This window comes from Bradysia coprophila, unplaced genomic scaffold, assembly GCF_014529535.1.
Source record: "Bradysia coprophila strain Holo2 unplaced genomic scaffold, BU_Bcop_v1 contig_732, whole genome shotgun sequence".
Classification (NCBI taxonomy): Eukaryota; Metazoa; Arthropoda; class Insecta; order Diptera; family Sciaridae; genus Bradysia; species Bradysia coprophila.
In genome coordinates, this window is record NW_023503972.1 from 6,563,827 (window position 1) to 6,577,259 (window position 13,433).

Here is a 13,433-nt window from a genome sequence, read left to right on the forward strand (position 1 = left end):
CTATATATACGACGAAACAATGTTCAGATAGACGTGAGACTTCACGTGTGCGAAGCACTTTTTTTTACTTTCTAATATTAGTCAAACTTTCGTCATTGCATATCAAAACACCTGAACTATGTGAACACTTTGTGCTGTACACAATGAAAACAAACCCTTTTCTATAACAGACACTTTACGCTACCGTGCACCGGTTATGAGTTGAACATCTGATTGAAAGTAAAGTTAAAATTGATTTGGAAAAGTGTTATGTGCACGACGTTCTACTTTGGCCTATATATTGCCACAGGCTAAATTACGGAATCAGGCTATTGTGATAGTAATACACTAAGTGCGTGAACAGTCTTCGATTGTTACCAAACAATAACGGTTGAGTCGGTTCGGAATTTTTAGTCATCGATTTAGAGGCATCGATACATAACGTTAATAAATGGCAGTAGTACGTGCGAAATTAACGGGTGGTACACCGATAACAAGTGAAATAGCTGTTGTGAGTTGCAGAAATATATTTTATTTTTCTTTGCTTTTTTCACACACATTCCCCATTGTTGTTACTAATGCAATGGCTGGTGGTTTTGTTTGGATTTTTCTTTGGCTTAAGTAAATGTTAGGATTTACAGCCATTCTTTACAGTTAAATCGTCGAGACAGGGTAGTAGCGAGCGCGATAACCGCGAGTGTTGTGCAGTTCATGTTGAAACTTTGGTCTCTGAATTTAGTAAACCGTAGAAATCAATGTCGTCGTTAAGAGGCATCGAAGTTTAGCGAAAATTGTAGGCTACATGTGTCTCGTGTCAAGCTGCTACAACCAAATCTATTTTCTGTTGAAACCTAACACATTCGTGGTCGTTATTGCAGCGCAATATTTTTGAGAAAGATATATTTCATCAAAAGAACACTAAAATCCAGTATTTGAGAAACGCCGAAAAGGATGCTTTTCAGCAAAGCGTTGATGCCTCTTAAAGTTACATCAAAAGACGAGAATTTGACAAACTTTCAATCTTAAAACAAGTTTAAACGGCATTTCATGCGAACGCAGTCACAGTTTCTGTATTTCTGCAAGGGTAATTTAATTAAACTCGAGGAAATTTTCCAAATAATGTTCATTCTACCAATATTTTAGGCCAATTAACATTAAGCAACGCACTTCAAGCAAAAGTGCTGTTAATGGCAGCTGCCAAATAGAGTACTATTTTGTATGAAATTTTATCCCCACTCTTTTTACAGTGAAAAATTTTGTATGGAGCATTGTCAAGTTTAAGTACCCTATTTAGAGTACCACTTTTGCTTGAAGTGCGTCGCCTTAAGTCGAAATTGGTAATCAATTCGATGAAAATATTTATTGGTAAAATGAATAAATTGCTCGTGTGTTTTCGGCTTTAAAACACACGAGCAATTTTACGTTGATGGTATCGACAATTATGCTGCTTTCCATTGTAAATTAGATGTTCACCACATGCCAAACAATGGAAAACTCAGCATAATTGTCGATCCCATCAACGCAAAATGGCTCGTGTGTTATCAGCCTAAGAGGAACGCGCATCACGACAAAATAATTGGTCGCTAATCTGCCGTAATTTGCATAAGAGACTTAGTGAAAATTTTAAACAAAAATATGGAGCATTTTTGGTTGTTTCCTTGTATATTGAAAGAGTAGCTCCTGCGACTATTCTTGGAAATCAATTGTCGTGATGTGTTCTGTAAAATCAGATCCATTTGTTAGTTTGATCACTAATTTGAATTTTTTAGCTGGAGAACACAAAATTAGTTCGAAATGCAATAAATCTTGAGATCAAATTCTATATTGGAACCATCAACTGTAGAGGACATCAGGTTTCTATTAAAAAAGAGAGCATTAGCAAAGATCGCCTAAAGTATCACCTAAAGTGTCAACTTACATCAAATGTGCCTGTGAAATGCAAGGTTCTGAAAAGAACAGGTTAAGACACATCTGAGTTGATCACGAAGGCGGTGACACACAAATTTTGACAAATAGATGCTATTTATTGAACATACTCAATACAGATTGTTTGAAATGTCAACCTGATAAAAACTTTCTTTTTTCTTCAAGTTGACATTTCAAACAATCTGTAATGAGTATGTTCAAAAATAGCATCTATTTGTCAAAATTTGTGTGTCAGCCGCCCTCGTGGGTGTCTTAACCTGTTCTTTCAGAACCTTGGTGAAATGCTGGTCAGAAGAACGAAATAAATAAATATTTTGGTATAAACACGGCGGGTGAGGCAGGAACTTAAAACATTCAACTTGTCAGATTCATTAGTTCTATGGCCGGACATAGAGCTCCCTGCCCATTTTTTGTCATCGCTAAGACTCCACTCTCGATGAGTTTTAGCCTATTTAAAGGAGTTTTTTTTAATATAAAATTACAGGAATTGCGTAAAGTTGTATTCGGTTCGGCTGCGGCTCCACCTAGAGGCGAATGGACACGAACGCCAATAATGTTTGGATCACATAGAGAAGTGAGTTGGATTCTATGACAAAGTAGAAAGACCTTTTTAACGAAAATAAAGGCGTAATAATCACAGTATTCATATTATTTCAAGGAGCTTCCGTTTGGACTGAGATCTCCAAGGAATGCAACAAGAGGTTATTGCCTTTCTTTTGAAATTAAATGATTTTCTGTTTTCTTATATTTTAATGGCTTTTGTGAGGCGTGAAGCGCAATTAGATTTTCCACTGGGAACTGTTAGGGAACATTTGTCAAAATCTTACTCATTTTTAGGTATGCAGTCGGTGTTGCAGGCATATATCATGAAAAATATAATTTTCGACCTAAGACCAAAGGATAAAAAATCTGTGCCGATTGAATTGTAAGTTCAAATATGAGTAAAAATGGAAGAATTTAACGAAAAAACAAATAATTTCAGTCTTCTGAAACCAAATGAATCTCAGCAAAACGAAGCTTTAATAGCAGCCATGTCAGAAATCTTATGGAATATCGGCGAGAAGACTCAAGTAACAACTGTACTACCCGGGGAAAATCCGCATGTCGTTCACAGTCATTCGTATTTCCAAGACTCGGTCACTGAAAAGGTTCGATTTCGAATTTGAGTTAAATTGGTTCCGTTAAAACATTCAAATTTAACTTGAACTCAATCGTTTTAGCTGTATCTGTTTCAGCTGACAAAGTTGGAAGATTTGCAGATTTTCTTAAAGAGGCATCTCCATTATGTGAGTTTTGTTTAAAATGTTAAGGGTCTAACAGAGAATATTGATTTTTTTAATAGTACACAGACGATGGAGGTGCGGGAACGCTACTGTTTTTATATGCAGCAGTTATGACAAGAACACCAACTAAGTATGGTTTCGGGAACACCAATGTTTTCTTAAAATATTTATTAAAAGATACAGAATTAGGTCAAAGTTTGATGCGTTTGTGCATAGCACTGCTCCTAGCACGAGCACTCATTTTTCCAACGTCAAAAAGCCTCCAAATTATCAAACAAGTATGCATGCGTGTGAGATTGCATGTGTTTTTATTCATACCATTAAAGCCTGAAGTGAGTCAGTGCTTTGAGTGAGTCCTTTATGAAAGCAAGTATCAAACTTTGACAGTTCGACTATAATTATGAACGTTATTGTCCCCAAAGTGAGTTACATGCATTTATTTTTGATTATAGAATTCTAACAGATTTGGATGCACCTAAGGGCGCACATTTAATGGGTCCACATGAAGAAGGTTTCTGTAGATTTAAGTGACGATTTGCCCTAATTTCACCAAATTTTTGTTTTGCAGGTTCTCTGAATATAGTTACGCTAATGTTGACTGGCCGCGCAACTCCCTACTTACATAATGGAGTGGTTTATGTTGGAGATGAGGATCATTATGTATGATTGAACAAATAAGCTATTTACGATACAAGTGACGAGATGGGTTTGTTTTTACGTGTTAGTTAGAAGATTGTCGAATACGAAACTAGAGTGTGATTGACAACCCATCGTAAAGTAAAAACGACAATAATTCGTCACTTGTATGAATAAGGATTTATTAAAATTTGGTTATACGAGTAGGAAATGACGCAAACATTAGTGTCGAAATGAAATACTTTTTAGCATTAGTAATGGCCGTGAAATAGTAATTTATACAACCGAGTGATAAATGCTTTTTGAGACACTTGATGTGAAGATTGTGACAATACACATCGTGTGCCTAAAAAAGCATTTATCATCGAGTTATATACAACGTTTTTCGCAATAAAGGCAACGGAAAGTCCTACTTTTCGTCACTTGTTGCGAAAAGTACAATTTCCGTTACCAATTACGAAAGAGTTTTTTTTTCTTCTCTAAATTGAATTTCTTAAATGTAAAAATTTTCGCTCACGGCAGGCACTACCCCAATTTGGAATATTAGCTCGGGCTCCAGTCGGACTATTGGTGTTGGGAAGTGATGCCGAAAATGCGGTCATGGTAAATCGAAGATAACCTTTTTGTCCTTCTCCGACGACATTTATTTTACGAAATATTTTAGTCATCATCTCGACAACCAGGCTCTCGTCTAAAAACACCTGCGTTACCGATTTGGGTAGCTAGCTGTTCGGGACACTTTGGTGTGCTATTTAATTCGAATCGAGAACTGTTGAGAAACTATCATGCCGAAAAACGGTACGTATGATTTCCTTGCAGGGGTGTTGGATGGGGGTATAGCTACTGACAAAGATCGAGGGCAAAATTTATTTTTCTGTTTTTATTCGTATTACACCTGGTGTTACATTCACTTTTGCAACTTTGCAGGTTCGAACTACATTACTACACATGCGCCGGATGCTATTTATCAATGACAATAGACAATCGAACACAAGAGAATAACGATTCTATGACATCGATGAATCCGGGTAATTCATCCAACGGAAATTCGGGCAACACAACCAGAGATGATATTGTCGCAACGCCGCTTGAAAGATTAATTCACACGAAATGGGCCGAGGCGAAGATTAGTTTGAAAGGACCACCACCAGCTTCGCTATCTTATTAGTAAAAAGAAAGTTAACTTCTCGTCGGTTGTTTGTAATAAACAATCTGTAATTGTATTAATCGCCCACGTTTAGGCTATGGATAATTAGAAATTCCCTTCTTCGTTTGAATTTTTAGATTTGACAGCAATAAAGATATCACCAATGCTAATAGTCTTTCAATATTCAACTTCAGGAAACAATAGTTGAGAAAAAGACATGTACATTAAGAGGCATCGATGCTTAGCTAAAAAGTGTAGCCTACATTTCCGTGTCTCGTATTTCATTTTTGACGAGCTTTACACTTTGCGAAGGTCACTACCCACTTTCCATATAAAAGATTTGACAGCTTCATACCAAAGATATTTCTTATCGACTTGTGGTATTTTTTACTTTCTACTTTAGAGCGCCACAAAATATTGTCTAGGGTAGTATACTCCAAACAATTTTGTTTAAAATTTTTCCGATTCATCATAAGCCTTAGAAAATTTGTTGGTAAGAGTGAAAAAAGATGTCTCAAGTGGTGACTCTCTACCTAGGGCCTGTAAAATTCTTGAAAATTCTTAAAAATTAAAAAAGAAATATTCTTAAATTTCTTAAGAGGCACCGGCACTTAGCTAAAATTGTAGCCTACATTTGCGTGTTTCGTATTTCATTTTTGTTAATATCTTTTCATCAGAATCCTTTTTGAAAAATGTGCGACCGCAATTCCGACCACGAATGTGTTAGCTTTCGACAGAAAATAGTTTTGGTTGTAGTCGTTTGACCAGCTCTGAGAAAAGTGAGCAGTTTAATGAGATTTTCATAAACTGCTCATTGTTCTCAGAGCTGGTCAAATTGCTGCAACCAAATCTATTTTCTGTTGAAAGCTAACACATTCGTGGTCGGAATTGCGGTCGTACATTTTTCAAAAAGGATTCTGGTGGAAAGATTTCATCAAAAGTAAACTAAAATCCAGTATTTAAAAATCGCCCTAATGTAGGCTTTTCGGCAAAGTACCGGTGCCTCTTAATGGGCTCTGTCTCTATCTCTCTCTCTCTTTTATCAACGCGATCGTTGATACACTTCTTATTCATTGTTTTATAAACGTTCTAACCTTGGAGTTCTTAGAGTGTATGGCAAGAAAAATTTCTTTGATTAATACTCATTGTTTCTGGAAACGAATAGATGTATGTGTGATGAGTAACTTACCTTGGTTATGAAATTACGTATGAAAAAAGTATACAAAAAAATAATCGCTTAAATCACGACAAATATGTTATCTAAATCTTATCGATTAAGCCAAACTTAATCCTGATACTGAACATCGATAAGTCATTTTTTTAATGTGAAAATATTTTACTCTGTTACAAGTCACCGACCGAAAAGTGCACAAACGAACGTCCCAAAATATTATTTTTTAATAAAGTATTTTCTATCAGACCATAAAAATGTTGCTCAAGGCACCGATAGCTGTGCTAGTGGTGTCATTATTTGTTGGTGAGATTTTCGCAGATTTATTAGTCAAAAGTCATTTTAGAAATCAATATTTTATCACTAGCTGCAGCACGATGTGAAAGTGAAAGTTTACTTCCTCTGGTTACTGGCGGAACAGCTACAGTTGTAGGTCAAGCACCGTATGTGGTACGTTTTAGTTTTATGCATTACTGTGCCTGCGGTTGAAATTAACTTTATTAAAATTAATGTGTATTGTATTGGCACTGTAACACGTTCACTATTCATTCATAGGTGTCGCTATTGCCATGAATTCAGTCATCGCTCAAGTAATTATTCTTTGTGCGTGTGAAAAAAAGCCCCAAAAACGGGACACAAGTTGTTATTACAATCATGACTTCTACGATTTAATTGTGCTACACCCCACACCACTTTTATCGTAGAAATTTGAAATTTATTAAGCCATTAATGACCAAAATCTATAAACGAAGATAAGGAGATACTCACAAAGTACGCTTGAAAAATGAAAACACTGCGTCACAGACAACGCTATCGCCTTAAATAAAATCAAATCATGTTTCGCAGTAAACGCAAACATTACAGTTCGTGATATTGCTGCACAAACCCATGTCATATAAGAGTCGTTAGTAAATACAATTTTTGCGACTCCAAAAAGGGCCGGACACCCAAAAACTCTTCGGGTGTTGAATAATAAAAATTTATTACTGACCCTTCGTTCATCCAAAAAATCAAAAAAAAAAAAAAAAATCTGGAATCAGCCCTAGCCTGTGTCATTAAAGTGATTAATCATAGTATCAGCACAAGATTCAAGAGTTTCATCGTTAGGTATCGATCCGAAGACAATCAGCCATTGGCGAAACGACTAATTCATACTGCTCTGGAACAATCGTCAATGCGAACCATGTAGTCACCTCGGCTACATGTGTCCACGATGTCACTTTCAACCTGATAAATCCATTCTGGTTTCGTATAATAGCTGGTGACCTGAACATTATCGTACCGTCATTCCAACGATTCACAACCAGAGCGTCCCACATTTATACGCATCCTGATTATAGATTCAATCCGCCAAGAAATAGCGTCGCAGTTATGAGAGTAAGAAGATGTTCGTCGAGGTAGGATACGAAGTTTTAAAGAAATCTCTCCGTTTGTAGACCTTGGAACCGTTTCCTGTCCCAAGCAACAATATAGATTTCGCAGTACTAAACACGGTTCCATTGGCTATTGGCCACAATTGTCGTTTTATTGGATGGGGATCGCAGGTAGAGTACTAAACATTCGATTCCAATAGCTTTTCTTGAAACGATTAATTGAAAATTTAACAGACAAACATTGGTGCCACGCTTGCCACACAACGCTGGGTAAATGCTCCGATTATCGGTAAGGCTTGATTTTGCTAATTTTTGCATATATGAGAATGAGAACCACGGGCTGGACACTCTATGAATAGCAGCATTTAAAAAATGCAGAATAGCGTGAATAGTGTCAGGCCCGTGACGAGAACATACAATAATTTTAATGTAATTTTGCAATTTCAGCATGTGGCGGCGCAACTATTGATACAAATATGTTTTGTGCTGGATCACTAACAGTAACCAACCCGCCTTCTGGTGTGTGTGCTGGAAATTTGGGGGGCGGTTTATTCTGTGACGTTAATGGTTGGTGGGAATTCACTGGCATTCTAGCTGGTGGTATCGGCTGTGGAGATGCAAATGTAGCCGGTCAATACATGCAAGTCAGAGATTTTGCACCGTGGATAAATCAACAGTTTACACGGACTGATGCAACGAATCCTGGAATTCCTGTGCAAGCACCTGCACCATAAACGAGACTTTAGATAGTTAAGCACTGGATTTCTTTTTCAATTCTTTAAATAAACTGAATCCGAAGTCATTACAGTCGGTTTTTTTAGTTCGGAACATAATTCAGATTTATTAGAGTTTTAAAACTCATCGAAGTTCCCAGTCAATAAAGTGTTTTCAAGTTATGATATTTTGGCACAAAATCTGAAAATTCCTTACCGATATCTCATGCACTGGGAATCACTTATAATTGACTGGGTCAATTAGTGTAGCTTGAGGCTATACTTCACTCACTACGAGATTTTCTTCTACTGATTTTGTTCAGTATTGTTGCTATTTACACAGAAGGCTAAGAAACATTTTCAGTCAAATTGACTTCAATCGACGTTATTTCGCGAGATTTTCGCATTGTTTTTCCATTTCGTTGTTTTCGTTGTTGCTGTTTTGCCTTTTAGTTTTGCTTTTGAAGCTCAGGCTCAATTCTTTTGTTTGCTTTGCTGCATTTTTTGGTGATTTCTTAGCAGCATTCCGGTATTTCCCCAAATTTTCCATCAGCAGATGGCAATGTCTCAATGCAAACTATCCTACACTTGTTCATGGAAAGTTTTGCTTGCTGCTGTCTTGTGTAAGAGGCTAGCGGAAGCAACTGAAGATGGTCAGTCCACTCTGACCAGTGACCGCCGTTAGTTCTCGAGGTCGAAACAGCTTTTCTTTCATCTTTTTTGTCACTTTACGAGATGTGCGGGCAAGGGAAGAGCTATAGCTCTGTTTGTCGTTCCGAAGGATAGTTCTTTGTTATTTAACGAATGTGAAAAGGAGTCCTGTTTTGGTTTGTGTGCAGATGTCTTGTTCTTGCAATTTGCGCCCCTGACCTTTTCGTCTCAGGTTAAGCAACATTGGTATGTGCGAACTTCTGAAACTCTGAAAATCTAAAACTTTTTGAAGGTTAACAAACAACTTCTATCAGGAAAATCGATGAACTTGGGCAATTTGCGACGACATAGCCAAACTGAATCCAAGATGTTTCCTGGATTTTAAGATTTCTGTAGAATTTCCCAACTTTCATCAAGTTGTTTTTCGACATCAACCAATGATGATCTCAAATTACATCAGGTTTTCCGAAGAATTCGGGTTATTGTTTTCGACATAACAAACCTATTGATTGTAGCTCCTAAGATTTGCATTATACGAAGCACAGCCTAACTATTTGAAGTAGCCAAAGCCAACCTCAAAAAACTGATACAAATAAAAAAAAAGTCTTAAAGGGTAAAGGTGACGCAAGTCCTTGCAAAAATATGCCATTTATGACGTCACTTTTTGAAGTAAAATTTTCTTTGTTGACTTGCGTCATGTCACCTTTACCATTTACGGCTTTTTTTACTGATCGCGATATATTGTAACTTAAAAATTCTTAACATGCTTATACACTGTAAAGTCACTGTTTGTTATCAGTGTTTGTGACAGGGAAAATGAATTTACCGTCCACAAACATGTAAAATGGGTTACGTCACTGCTTGTTTAGGCACGTGTGATTACTCCACTCGTCTTCGGCTCGTTCCGCAAACCTCACACTTGCCTAAACAAATATTTACAAACAGTGACGTAACATACTATTATCGGGCGAGTACGATTTAATCATGAGGCGCAAATACGTGCAATACGCATTTTTAACTTGTAAAATTGTCTGACTTATTCGTGTAAAGTACGATCACGTCAATCGTCGGTCTTGTGGTCGTTAGTTCAATTTCATAAATGTTACGAGTAGAACGAGTTAAGATATATCAGAGTCTTGGAAGTTAACACTAACGGGAACTGCCTTACCTCTTCCTATTTTATAACATATTTTGTGCGGCACAAGAGTGTCTGAGTGTGGTGTATCGAAAATTTTGCAATCAAATAAATTGACTGTGAAACCAGAAGGAAAGTTTTGTAATAATCAAAATAGAGATTCATATGAATATCCTCGTTAATAAAACATTGTTACCGAGCAAAAGCTATCTAAATATTTAATCTATAACTCCTCCAAAAATAATTGAATTTTCCTACGTAGAGTCACCGTTGTCTCACATAATGCAGTACCACTCGACCCCTTTTTAGCTCTTTTTTAATAAAACATAAATTACAACGGTTGCAAGTGTTTAAAACTTTAAACCGTTGGCATCTTTAACATTAATCCATACAGAGCACCACTTGGTATATATACAACCAACTTAAGTACACACACGACGATGTATAACGGTGCTACACACCAAAAAGGGAAAATATAAATTGATTATGAAAATTGAATATTTGTAACCCTCTTAAGTGCATATAAATTATAATTAAATTAAACTTAGCTCTCAATATAATATATTCAAATTAGGAAGTGTCTTTCCTCGAACTACCAACCAACAAAACTAACAGACGAAACTCTTTACTAATGTTACCAGCCACATACTCTCGGTTTATATGGAGAAGTTGGCACACACTTTGCACCAATTAGTGGTTGAATTAAGTAAAGTGGCCGAACGAAAACACACATACACAAATACATCCTATCCAGAAATAATACATAATTTTCTATTAAAAGGTTAAACATAGGAAACGATTTTCTGTAAAATGTAAAAGTTTTTACCGGTCACCAGTGCCATCACTAAATTTTTAGTGCCCTCGGCAATTGCGAAAAAAATCTGCTTCCCTAACTAGATCCCTTTTTTTTCTCTAAAAAATGCTACGTTACAACCTCCTAACTTTACTAAGTCGTGAAGCCAACATAACCTCAATTTGGAAATCGAGGAAAATTCAATAGACTGTTACTACGTGGAACCGCTTCGAAGGAGAAATTGATTTGAACAAAGAACTTGCAGTAGCTGTCAGAACGCTTACACAACGGGATTTCTCATTCATTTGCCACTTCCTGCAAGCTCGGATTCGATCAAGTTGCAGGAAGTGTCAAATGTAGGAGAAATTCTTTTGTTTGAGAGCTCCAGGAAGTTCTTTGTTTTTTTTTTTACATTTCACTGTCATAACAGTTTATATAAAACAACGAAAATTTGTGACGGTTGAGGTTATGTTCACTTCAGTTGATGGCAATCAGCACTGTTTCTAGCATTAACATCAAAAATATTTTGTGGCTGATTGTTTCAAAACAGACTTTACGTTTCTTTCGTTAAGACAGGAGTTATTTGTTTTCTTGGTTTGTGGTTCTAGTGTACGAACATTTATATTCTTCATTTAATTTATTTCTCTGTTCCTTCCCTTAAATGTTAAGTTTTCTCTGAAAATTATTTACACCCCAAGGTAATTGTTAAAAACTCCCCTGTGTTGTGATGGCACCGCTGTTCACACATCGTCTCAGCTCATTGAATTTATGGGAAACATATTGTCGCCAGAAAAAGAAGGACGAATTGGTTCTATATGTTCATGTAATTCGATATGAAAAGAAAATTTACAATCGAAAAGGCTTTTATGGAAATCATTCCGCAAAGACTGGAAAACCACAGATCTCCGAGACTAGCTTCCCAAATTGTTCTTCTTCTCTATTCTTTATTTAGTGGATTTTTTTTCCAACAACACATGTATCCATAAACCAAATATACCTATAAACGACTAGGAACAGACCGCATGTAAATGCAATTTTAGAAAATAAATTTAAATTTGCGCAAACTTTATTTTTGTTACACAATTTATTTTGAAAGTATACTTTTGTTTGGGGAGAGGATGGGGGCTCATTTGTATTTTGTTTTCCCCGAAAAACTTGTGACTGTTTCGCCTGTTTGAAATGAAATTTATATTCATTTTCATTGAGAAAACATGTGTACGAAATACAATTCATTTTGTTAAAAGTGGTTTTTCTAATTGAATTTTCACAACTTTGTGAATAAACATACGACGAGAATTTTTGGTTGGGGTTTTGTTTATTTTAGAACTTTGATTGCAAAGCTCCGTGTAGTGCGCTTTTAAGTTCAATTACAGCAACCGCAAGAAATTTAATTTCCAATCGAATAAAATTCCTTTTTGGGAGTTCGTCGAGAAAGCATAGGTGCTTTGCTGAAAAGCATACATTAGGGCGATTTTTAAATACTGAATTTTAGTTTACTTTTGATGATAATCTTTCCATCAGAATCCTTTTTGAAAAATGTACGACCGCAATTCCAACCACCAATGTGGTAGCTTTCAACAAATACATTTGGATGTAGCAATTTGACCGGCTCTGAGAAACGTGAGCAGTTTATGAGTACATGCGACTGCTTACCGAAGGCTTATAGAAAATACCTGAAGTCAGCTTTTACATCTTGTGACCGAGACCAATGTGTAGGTTTTTTTTACACACATACATTAAGAGCAATGGACCCTTACAAATTTGTAGCCTACGTTTAGGCGCGGAAATATTCGTTTTTTGATAATTTCCTTGAATCAAAATACTTTTTTGAAAAAGTAAAATCATCAAAGCACACAAAAATGTGTTGCAGAGAAAACCATTAAAGCATGCAAAAATGTGTTACTTTTAAGGGAAAAATTGATTTGTGGATGATAACTTATTCCACTTGGAGAAACCTTTGCAAATGTGTAAATTTATGTGTTTTGCAAAGGTTTCTCCAAGTGGGTTAAGTTGTAGACCACAAACCAATTTTTTCCTTAAAAGTAACACATTTTTGCATGCTTTAATGGTTTTACTTAAAAAAAAAAGATTTTGGTTCAGAGAAATCATCAAAAAACGAATATTCTTGCACACAAATGTAGGCTAGAAAATTGCCAAGGGGTGAGCGCTCTTAAGGTACTTTTGAATTGCATTGTGAAAAGGTGAAATTTTTCAGTGGAATAGAAAATTTGTTTAAAGCAAACGGTCATACGACTTTCCAAAACGGCTAGTCAAGTCATATGTTGTCTACAAATGATGATAAAACAAATGACGAGCTCTGGAAAATTGGTTGTTTATATCCGATGGCAGTGTGGAGAGATAAGACCCTGAATAGACTTAACTCATCCATATACTAAACTTTTTACTCAGCTATTCGGACGGAAAATTATCGAGTACCACATATCGATTAGGGCGGAAAAATAACTAAAGATGGTTCATTGGTTTTAGAAGTGCTAACCTGAGTAAATGGACAAGGACTTGTTTTGATTGTCGGTGCAAGTGTGTCCAAAGCCACTTTCCGCAAAAATTTGGTCATACGGACTTTCGGAATGACGGTTTCAAGTCAAAAATTTTTCATTTTTTCATG

General features: G+C 36.2%; 2 protein-coding genes across 3 annotated transcripts; both read left to right on the forward strand.

Annotated features, from left to right (window-relative positions):
• The first annotated feature begins 171 nt into the window (after nt 1-171).
• LOC119084424 (inactive ubiquitin carboxyl-terminal hydrolase MINDY-4B) lies at nt 172-12,588 on the forward strand. 2 transcript variants are annotated; one of them, XM_037194399.1, is made up of 13 exons: nt 172-490; nt 2,390-2,479; nt 2,546-2,606; nt 2,743-2,830; nt 2,888-3,053; nt 3,126-3,191; nt 3,248-3,318; nt 3,641-3,699; nt 3,757-3,848; nt 4,347-4,427; nt 4,489-4,622; nt 4,752-5,046; nt 12,543-12,588. In XM_037194399.1, exons 1-12 carry the CDS (start codon nt 431-433, stop codon nt 4,990-4,992), a joined length of 1,209 nt encoding a protein of 402 aa, XP_037050294.1. In that variant the 5' UTR covers nt 172-430; the 3' UTR covers nt 4,993-5,046; nt 12,543-12,588. The 2 variants fall into 2 exon arrangements, with proteins under 2 accessions (XP_037050294.1, XP_037050295.1); XM_037194400.1 differs by having other exon boundaries at nt 176-490; nt 2,564-2,606.
• On the forward strand, nt 6,291-8,320 carry LOC119084425 (brain-specific serine protease 4-like). Its single transcript, XM_037194401.1, has 6 exons — nt 6,291-6,448; nt 6,510-6,592; nt 7,250-7,519; nt 7,579-7,686; nt 7,750-7,804; nt 7,963-8,320. Exons 1-6 carry the CDS (start codon nt 6,400-6,402, stop codon nt 8,247-8,249), a joined length of 852 nt encoding a protein of 283 aa, XP_037050296.1. The 5' UTR covers nt 6,291-6,399; the 3' UTR covers nt 8,250-8,320.
• Nucleotides 12,589-13,433: the final 845 nt, after the last annotated feature.

Excerpts from the sequence above, each read along its gene's own strand:
- LOC119084424 (XM_037194399.1), top strand. The coding sequence starts at position 431 with ATGGCAGTAGTACGTGCGAAATTAACGGGTGGTACACCGATAACAAGT. Across the intron at positions 3,192-3,247 it reads TAAAGAGGCATCTCCATTAT|TACACAGACGATGGAGGTGC; the intron begins GTGAGTTTTGTT and ends TTTTTTTAATAG. Across the intron at positions 3,700-3,756 it reads AATGGGTCCACATGAAGAAG|GTTCTCTGAATATAGTTACG; the intron begins GTTTCTGTAGAT and ends TTTGTTTTGCAG.
- LOC119084425 (XM_037194401.1), top strand. The coding sequence starts at position 6,400 with ATGTTGCTCAAGGCACCGATAGCTGTGCTAGTGGTGTCATTATTTGTT. Across the intron at positions 6,593-7,249 it reads TAGGTCAAGCACCGTATGTG|GTATCGATCCGAAGACAATC; the intron begins GTACGTTTTAGT and ends TTTCATCGTTAG. Across the intron at positions 7,805-7,962 it reads GGTAAATGCTCCGATTATCG|CATGTGGCGGCGCAACTATT; the intron begins GTAAGGCTTGAT and ends TTGCAATTTCAG.